At 67.1% G+C, this 8,865-nt stretch overlaps 1 protein-coding gene across 1 annotated transcript in view; it reads left to right on the top strand.

Moving 5' to 3' along the window:
- The first annotated feature begins 992 nt into the window (after nt 1-992).
- CROCC2 (ciliary rootlet coiled-coil, rootletin family member 2) overlaps nt 993-8,865 on the top strand; it is a 56,694-nt gene continuing 48,821 nt past the window's right edge. Inside the window, exons 1-5 of the mRNA XM_077758291.1 lie at nt 993-1,152; nt 2,106-2,263; nt 4,240-4,346; nt 5,513-5,678; nt 8,214-8,540. Coding sequence (XP_077614417.1) covers nt 993-1,152; nt 2,106-2,263; nt 4,240-4,346; nt 5,513-5,678; nt 8,214-8,540 — 918 coding nt within the window. The remainder of the gene's footprint in view (nt 1,153-2,105; nt 2,264-4,239; nt 4,347-5,512; nt 5,679-8,213; nt 8,541-8,865) is intronic.

Here is an 8,865-nt window from a genome sequence, read left to right as displayed (position 1 = left end):
GGGGGGGTGTAGGGGAACCTGGCTGGCAGCCCTGGAGAGTCGTGGGGAGCAGACATCTGTCTCCAGGACCCCTGGGAAGCGTCCGGTGACCTTGTCACATCAAGGCTTCTCACATCCACAGTGAAGTGCTGATTTGCAGGCCCCTGAACACCCTTCCCATGGCCGGTGCCACAATTAGACGTGACAAGAAGGGCCCTATCTGGGCCTGCGGTCTAGAGGGCACCCCCAGGCCCTCCCCCAGCTCCGCCCCCCCCACGACGCAGAGTCCCCAGGGCCAAGGCAGCGTGCCGGCTCGGAGCCTGGACCTCAGCACCAGCCGCGGGGCCCCAGGACCCCGGGATTTCCTGCCCACTTCCAGGCCTGGTCAGACCTCTCCCACGGCGCTCGCGGCTCCGGCCTGGCCGGGAGGGAGGGCCGTCCTCACTGCCTCCCACAGCCCACTGCTCGGCTCCCACCCTGCCCTCTCCCAGGGCCCACTGGTCCCCTTCCTGGTGGACAGGGTGAAGCCCCAGGCAGCTGGCCACGTCCCGGAGGGAGGGGGATGGGTGGTCCCAGGTCCTTAGCAGTCACTAATCCCTCCCCGCAACCGGGCGGTGAAGGTGGAGACTGTGGGCCAGGCCGGCGGCACGTTGCATCCTGTGGGCCAGAGCAAGGGCACCTGCCTCCTGGCACCCTGCAGAGGTCCACTGGGAACACCCAGCCCAGCCCTCCCGGAGGTGGAGCAGGGCCGGAGGGCAGCACACAGTGACCGCCGAGGCTAGGCGCTGTCCTGGTCACCGGTGCCCAGGGCACTGCCAGGGCAGGGAAGTGCCACCCCGCCTACAGGTAGAGACACCAGGGCGTGTGCTCTGGATGCGAGCCTCGCCCAGGCCTCTCCGGGCCACTTTGCTGCCGCCCTGGGGGACTCCTGCTGGAGCACCCACTAACTCCCCTGGGCTCCTAGGGGGTAGTTGGCAGCTGTCCAGGAAACTGCCAGCCCCAGGTGTCCCCAGATGGCTGTTTTGCAGAGGCTGGAGGACACCGTCTTGAGTCCCATGGCCAGCAGAGAGGACCGGACGCTGACTGTGCGTGGGGAAGGCTGGCCGGCTTGGCCCACCCCCGTGCCTGCCCGAATCCGCGAGATTGTGGCTGGCAGCCTGAGGGATGAACCACACCGAGGTGACCGGAGGCGGCAGGGGTGACGATGGGGGTGGGGGTGGGCATCGGGGGAGCCACAGAGCCCTCAGCTGGAGTCTAGCTCAGTGTACCCAGATGCCATCATCTTTCAGTGTGATGGGACACAGGCCACGGCCTCCCACGGGGTCAGCCACGGGGCCGTGTGTCCATCCCCACGGTGTGCTTACGGCTAGCCCGCAAGGACTGTCCCGTGCAGCATTTGTGTTTGTGACATGTTCGTGACCACCACTCTGGATTCCATCCATATTTGTTCTTCATTAGATGAGTGAAAGTCCTGAAAGCTGACCCTCAGGAAGCACAGATGCTGAGGCCCCCCTGCCCCCCTCCTGTGCTCACCCAGCCTAGGGCCCCCTTGGGCCAGCGCTTTGCAGTGGAGGAACTGGCTCCAGGGTCCCCGCGCCAAGGCCACCCAACTGGTCAGGCCACGTGGCCCTCGCTAGTGCTGGCGACTCCGTGGCGCGCGGGTCCCAGGACCCCTGTCCACAGCAGGGGTCTGTCCGGCTCCCACGGGAGCCAGGAGCCCCCCGGGTGAGTGTTGAGGAAAAAGAAACGCCACTGTGCGCTTAGAACAGCAACTTCCTACGCGGATGAGAACCCGTCACCCCCCATCGGGGGATGGGAGACCCGCCTGCGGGCCTTGCCCACACCCTCGCTTTAGTCGGTTCGGGGCTGTACTGGGGTCAAAGACGTAAGAGGTAGGGGGTCGGCAGCACGCCTGCCCACCGGACAGGGAGGGAGGCCTCGAGCATGAAGTCCACGTCCCCCACACCGGGTCCCCCGGGTCAGAACTGGGACCCCTCCTGGAAGGTGGGGGCCGGCCAGCAGTGAGCGCCCAGTGGCCGACCCGCAGCCCCACCGTGGGGACAGGGCGCCGTGGCTGGGGAAGTGGGGGACCCGGTCTGGCTCCCGGGGCTGACCCTGGCGCTGCACCTGCGCAGGGCTGCGGGCGCCGCCGGCAGCGTCCGCAGGGGTGCAGGAGGAGAACGAGCTTCTGCAGGAGGAGCTGACCCGGCTGGAGGGCCTGCTGGCCCAGGCGGACGCAGAGCAGGGCGAGCTGGCCGGCAGGTACCACGCGGTCAGTGAGCGGGTGAGTGTCAGCTCGGTGGGACCACTGCCGGGTCTCAGGCCAGAAGGAGAGTTCATCAGCCCCAGGCACAAACGGCAGGTGGGAAGACAGGCTGGAGGCGGGAGGGTGAGAACAGGAAGGGGGTCCAGGCCTGCCTGTCCCCGAAAGTCTCCCCCAGATGTCACAGCCCAGCTTAGGACACTGACCACCCGGGAGCTTTGTGGGGGCAGCTGGTCAGTCCTGAGCCCTCAGCCCCAGCGCCTCCCCTTCGGGGTCTGCTGAGGAGCTGGCCCCACCCCCAGACAGGGCTTCTAGAGAACTGGCCCGGCCCCCCACCTCTGCCTTTTCCTGAAAGCCGAGGCCAGCACAGACCTCAGAGGACAGCTGTGACCCCCGGGTCCTCCGTCCTTGGTCCCCTGGGCATCCACAATGCCTTCAGCGCAAGAGGCCACTTGGTTATAGAGTGTGGAGGTGGGGAGGGCCTCCTGTTGAGTAGATGGGGAAACCGCGGCGGAAAGGTGAAGAAACTTGCCAGGCCAGACCCTCTGTCCGGTGTCGGCCACCCCAAGCCTGATGGCCCCTGAGGCAGGGCCGGGCTGGGGAGGCTGGGTGGGGTGCTCAGGGCCCCTGGCTCGCCTGGCTCAGCCCCACCCCTGCCATCCTCAGAGTCCTCCTTGCCCTACATGGCGGGATAGATGACCCCACTTTCCAGATGTGCAAACCGAGGCTCAGAGCAGGCCAGAGCTGCCCAGGGCCTTGCTGCCAGTGTTGGAGCCGAGACCTAACCAGGGTCCAGCCCTCTCTCCAGCATGACCAGTGACCCGTGGCAACTGCCCAAGGGCCCCAGGCTGGCCTCATGTCCTCGAGGGTATGGGGGGCTGCGAGAAATAGATGCGTCCCCAGCCCCCAGCTGACCCCCCCACTGCTGCCCCCATCCCTAGTGAGGCCCTCGGGCAGGACCACTCGGGGCCTCCTCACCCCCGTCAGGGCCAAGGGCACATCAGTGAGCTCGCCTGGCCTCCCCGGCGGCCTGTGGCCTCGGCCCAGTGCTGGGGGTGGGGGCCCTTCCTAGCACAGGGTGGGGAGATGTTGGGAACCGGCGGTGGGAATAGAAGCCAGAAACCCTGCGGACGGATTAGTAAGCTCCTGAGTCAGAGCCGGACTCCCAGGCCCCGCGGCTCAGCACACGCGCCAGGCTCCCACCGGCGCCTCAGCCTCCCCTTGGGTGGGCACCAGCGGGGGCAGCCCCCCCCGTTACCCCCAAGCAGATGAGGGGGTGGGGCGGGAGTCAGGGTGGCCAGTGTGACTGCTTGGTGGGCACCTCCATTCCAGCTGGCACCCCAGCCCCTGCCCCGGCCTCCTGGCTCCACTGGGCTCTCTGAGCCCCACCCCCACCCCCCCATCCTGCTGGGGGCCCCCCGGCTCTCTGCTCTTCCCGGATCTCAGCCCCCAGCAGCCCGCCTGCCCGGACGCTCCCGGTGTGCTCTGGGTCAGCACATGTGGGGACGCCCCCAGCACCCCTTTCCCCCTTGGGGCTCCAGGGCTCCCGTGTGCTCAGGCCCCGGCAGGGAGCCGGGACGGGTGCAGGTTCTGGGCAGGCGCAGCCTGGACGACTCCCCTCCCCACCAGGCCACTCGCCGTGGAGGAACCGGGAGCAGATCCCAGCACAGGCGGTGGGCACGGCTGGAGGGGGGGCCCCACACTCACTGTCCCTTAGGGGGTGACCCCAGGCCCGCTCTGCCATCCAGTCATCCCACCTGCCCTTTACGAACCAGGCCCTGAGGCTCCTCCTCAGCCAACCACAGGCGCTGGGCACGCGGTCAGGGCGCGAGCGGCCGCCCATCTGACCTACTGTGAGGAGGGGCCTGAGCGTCAGTAGGCCCGGCCACACCGGCCCCCCGTCCCTGCTGGGGCCTGAGGGGGGCCTCTGTCCCACCCGGGGGGGCCGGTGCCGCCGCTGCCTGCCCGGCGGCGAGGTGGGCACCATCCCCCTCCAGCTGCAGGCCCGTCTGGAGCGCACGGAGGCCCGGCTGCGGAGGTCGGAGCTGGAGCACAGCATAGACCTGGAGGAGGCCCTGGGCCGCTTGGAGGCCGCTGAGCAGAGGTGAGCTGGATGCACGCGGCAGTCAGGGCCACAGGGACCTCGGCCGGCTCCCCCAGAGGCAGCTGACCCCACTGTGCCTTGGGGCTGCCGGCCCCTCTTCCCAGAGTGGCTCCAAGTCAAGTCTGCCTGTAGGTGCTGGCCGCAGGGGTGGAGCAGACAGAGCAGGGTGGGCAGGGTGTGGGGCGCGGGTCCCCCAGCCCTGCTGTCCCACGTCACCTCCTCCAGGCCCCGGCCGCCGGCCAGGTCCCCCGAGCTGACTGCGGCCCGTGGCTGGCACAGCCAGTCCTGGGGCCCCTGTGGTGCTGCCCTCGACCACACCCTTCTTCACACTCTGGCCCCGACTCCCAGGCCGCTTTGGCTCCAGGCCACTCTGGCTTCACAGTCAGGGGCTCGTCCGTTCACTGTCAGCAAGCATGGGTCATGGCCTGGCACCCCCAGGGGTACCCTCAGCCCCCTGGCTCCAGGACAGCACCCCTGGAAGGCAAGGACAGGTCTGAGCCCCAAGCCCGATCCCCAGCACAGCTGCCGGTCCAGACCTGGGGGAGGTCAGGAAGTTTGCGCAGCGCTTCCCGTTGCTTGGGGCTCTGGAAAAAGAAGGAAAGTGCTGGGAAGCATTTTGCAAACCAGTTTTTCAGAAACAGCGGGAGGGGAGGAGGGGGCTAAGAGCCCAAGAGGAGGTGATGCCTGAGCTGCAGAGAGGGGCAGAGAAGGTCTCTGCTGTGGCCCGAGCCTGGCTGGGAGGGCTGGCTCTGGGGGGCTGGTCGGTGGAGAAAGGCCCCCACGGTAACAGGGGCGCTGCAGCCTTCACAGATGGGGGGCGTGCCTGACTCCCCCTCTGCGCTGCCCTGCCCCTTCCTCCCAGGCTGTCCCCTCAGCTCCCAGCGCTGCCCCTCTGAGCAGCTTGAGGGCCCCCCCTGCACCCGGGATGGAGCCGGCCAAGGCTGAGGGCGTGGCCGGGAGAGCTCCGTGGCGTGGCCGGGAGCCGGGGCCGGCGTGGAACTCGGAAATGGCCCCAGCGCGGGGAGCCATCGGGGGCCGTGGCAGGCCGTCAGCGCAGCCTGGGAGCGGCTGAGGCCTTCGCGCCCGAGCGGGGCCGCCGGGTCTCGGGGAGCCTTTCCGAGAAGCCCCCGCCCATGGCCGAGCCACGGTGGTGTCTGCCCATCCAGGAGCACGGGACTGTCCCAGGTGAATGCGCTTCTGCGGGAACAGCTGGGCCACATGAAGAAGGCCCACGACACGCTGGCGGCGGAGCTGGCCAGGACGGCAGACAGCGTGCTCCACCCCGGGGGGACCCCGCAGCCGGCGGAGGCGCGGCGCCGGGCAGACCGACAGGTGCCCTCCCTGCTTCTGCCTGGAGGCAGGGGCAGGCAGTGGGACAGGGTGGGCGGGCCCTGGCTGTGGTCTCCCCCCGGGGCACGGCCTCTGACCTCCGGCCACACGGAGCTGGGCGCCCGGCTGGCCGCGGTGGGGAGGCGAGCGCAGGGAGGCCCTTCCCTGAGGAGAGCAGAGTCGCCCTGCCCCAATCTCGAGAGACAGGGTGCTCTCCACGGCCCGACTTGCCACGTCCTGACTGCAGAGGTGGGGCCGCCCGTCGCCGCAGCCCCCGGCCAGGGCCAGCAGGGCCCCCGAGGCCTTGCCCCATCACAGTTTTCTGAGCCCCTAAGTCCCTCGGGAGTCAGGGCGCCGTGCGAGCGGGGCCGATGCTGGAGACGCACGGGTGTCCCCACCGCGAGGCAGGTGAGCACTGAGTGAAGAGGCGCTCGTGCTCTGACGCGTCCCTGGCCCCGGGCCCCGGACAGGGGCGCGGCCGGGGGGGCAAGGCAGCCTCTGCAGCGGGGGCCCTCCCTGCAGGGGTGCACGTGTCCCCGCAGCCTTCCCACCGTCCTCTGCCGGCGCCACTGACGGGTTCCTCCCAGACGCTGCCTGGAGAACGGCCTCCTCCAGGGAAAGCAGAGGCCGAGGGGGTCCCTGCGGCCTGGGCCTCGGGCTGACCCTGCACAGACATCCCTCAGCAAGCCCGGCGGCCCCTGCGCCCCCACCCGGGGCAGGTGGCGGGCTCGGCCCCTGCGCCCCGCCCTCTGTGGCTGCTCTTCCCATCGGAGGCCGGCTGGGCCCTCCTGCTGCGGGAAGGGGAGACACCAGGCAGGCCGCCCAAGGTGTGACAGAGGGGGTGTCACTCAGAGGGCCACGTCCGTCATCGGGGGGCGGGGGGAGGTAATGGCAGGGGCGTGTTTGAGGCATCCCCCCTCCTCCCGCGGCCAGGCTTGTGCCGCTGGGTGGAAACAAGGGCCCTGGATGATGGGTCTCAAGTTCGGTTGGGCGCTGGCTTCTCGGGGGTCTTTATTTCCCCCTCGTCCTTGGAAGGAAGGCTCACTGGTTGGCAGGTGTTTTCTCTCAGTACCGTGAAGACCCTTCTCTGTCTCCGGCCTCCGTGGCTGCCCAGCGCTCAGCCCCCCCGTGCCCCTGACCCCGGCGGGCTCCTCGCACAGGCCACCTGCCCTCTCCCCCGGTGGCTCGAAGACCCTGCTTTGACTTTGCGGCCAGCGCGCAGATTTGTTTTTGTTTATCCTGCCTCGGACTCGCCAGGGTTCTGTGTCTTCCGCTGATTTTGGGAGGCAGCCCTTCCCTCTCAGCCCTGCCTGCGTCCACGCTTTCTCCCTCCCCCCACTCGGTGCCTCTGCCCGCGTCTGCGCCTTCGCGTCTGCTTCCTCTGTGTCACCCTGGTTCACATTCGAGATAAGTTCTTCAGATATACCTCCCTGCTCCGCAAGTTTGTCTTTGGTGTCCAATTTCTGTGACGCTTGCCTGCTTTGCTTAAATTCCAAATATCGTGTTGCATCTTTAAGAATTCTGGTTGATTCTTTTCCAGATATCTCACTCTTAACTCACATGTTCAAGCTCCTCGTTTACTTGCTGGTGCAAATTAAATAGTCATGTTCTATGCTCTCTCTGATGTTCTGACGTCCAAGTTCTTTAAGGTCCAATTCTATTGCTCTTGATCATAGTGCTGTTTCTTTGTGTCTTTAGTGATTTAGAAAAATTTTTTAAACCAAAAGCTGCTTGTTTTTCTTGGAACTCTGTGAAAGTTCTTTGAAACCTGGAGTGGACATGGTGTCTTCCAGAAAGGATTTTCGTTCATTCCTGACAGGCACCCAGGGCTCTAACAGTCTTTGGAGCTGTTAGAATTGAAGCAAGTTTTCAGCCTGAGTTTTTTTTAAACCACCCAGGTTATGTGAATTCAGGCGGCATAGAGGCTGCTGTGTGGCTCCGAATCCAGAGGAACGATTTTTCTCCTTCAGGTCTTACCATCCAGGCTGTGTCTTACCATCCCGGGGCGGGGCGGGGGGTTACGTTACACGCTCCTCTCTCACCGCTCTGGAGGCAGGAAGTCCACGACCGAGCCACGAGACCGTTCAGTGGGTGGTGCTCCCCGGGTCACAGACGGCACCTGCGCGCCTTCCACACGCAGGGGGGGAGGGGGAGCTCTCTGGGGCCCTTTTATAAGGGCACTGACTCCATCATGAATGAGGGTGGCGCCTGAGAGCCCACCTCCGAGGACAGTCCCAGCACTGGGACTTTTAGGGACACAAATCCTCCCACTGTGCCTCCTCACAGTGCCCTGCGGACGGGGCTGTGAGCACGTGCGTGTGTGGATGTGTGCACGTGTGTGTCCCCACCCTGGCACCCCTACAGAGAGACCTCACTCATGAGTGTGGGCACACTGCCCCTTTGGACGGGCCACAGGCTTTCCTCTGCGTCCCCTGAGCCCCTGTGGTCAAGGAAGCAAGTTCAAGTTGCTCAGTTTGGCAAGAGGCCGGTTGCTGATGTTCCTCTCGAGTTCCTGACCTCGCCGGTTCCTGGCCTCAGTGCTCCCAGCACGTGGGCCAGTGCTCCCTATGTGTGGGCCGGCCCCGCCTGCCTGAGTGCTCCCAGCACGTGGCCGGGGCCCCCAGCACGTGGGCCGCCCCGCCTGCGCTCAGGAAGCTGTCAAGTGTGCAGTCGGATGCAGTACCGGGCAGGCCCGTCCAGCCGCCTGCTCCTCCGCGTCACCGGGGCCATGTCTGGTCCCTGCTCTTTGCGGACCCCGATGGGGCTTGGGAGGCGCAGTGCGAGTGCACAGAGGACCCGGCCCCAGGCACGGAGGGGCTTTCCCTGCAGAAGAAGGGGGCTCCGTGGGGGGACCTCAGAGGTGGGGTCAGGGCAGGCGGTCAGCAGAGGCTCCATGAAGGACGGAGAGGGCGTGGGTCTTGAGGGCTGGCGGAAGGTGAGGCAGCGCAGGAGGGGCTGCGCCGTGACAGGCGGGGGCAGAGGGAGTGTGGACAGCGCTGGGCACGCGGTCCGCTCTCCGCAGGCCCCAGAGGCCAGCGCTCGGGACACAGCCCAGGGAGCAGGGGCAGGGAGGCCGGTGTGGAGACCCAGGACCCCTGGGCTTCAGCTCAGTTCCCTGGAAGGCTGGTGCCGCCGGCCACACACGGCTCTGTCCCGTTCCTGCCCCCCAGTCCCCCGTCCCCCCAGGCCT

Source organism: Crocuta crocuta, unplaced genomic scaffold (genome assembly GCF_008692635.1).
Source record: "Crocuta crocuta isolate KB4526 unplaced genomic scaffold, BGI_CrCroc_1.0 scaffold290, whole genome shotgun sequence".
Classification (NCBI taxonomy): Eukaryota; Metazoa; Chordata; class Mammalia; order Carnivora; family Hyaenidae; genus Crocuta; species Crocuta crocuta.
Note: the sequence above shows the minus strand (reverse complement) of the source record. Positions and strands in the feature narration are given on the sequence as shown.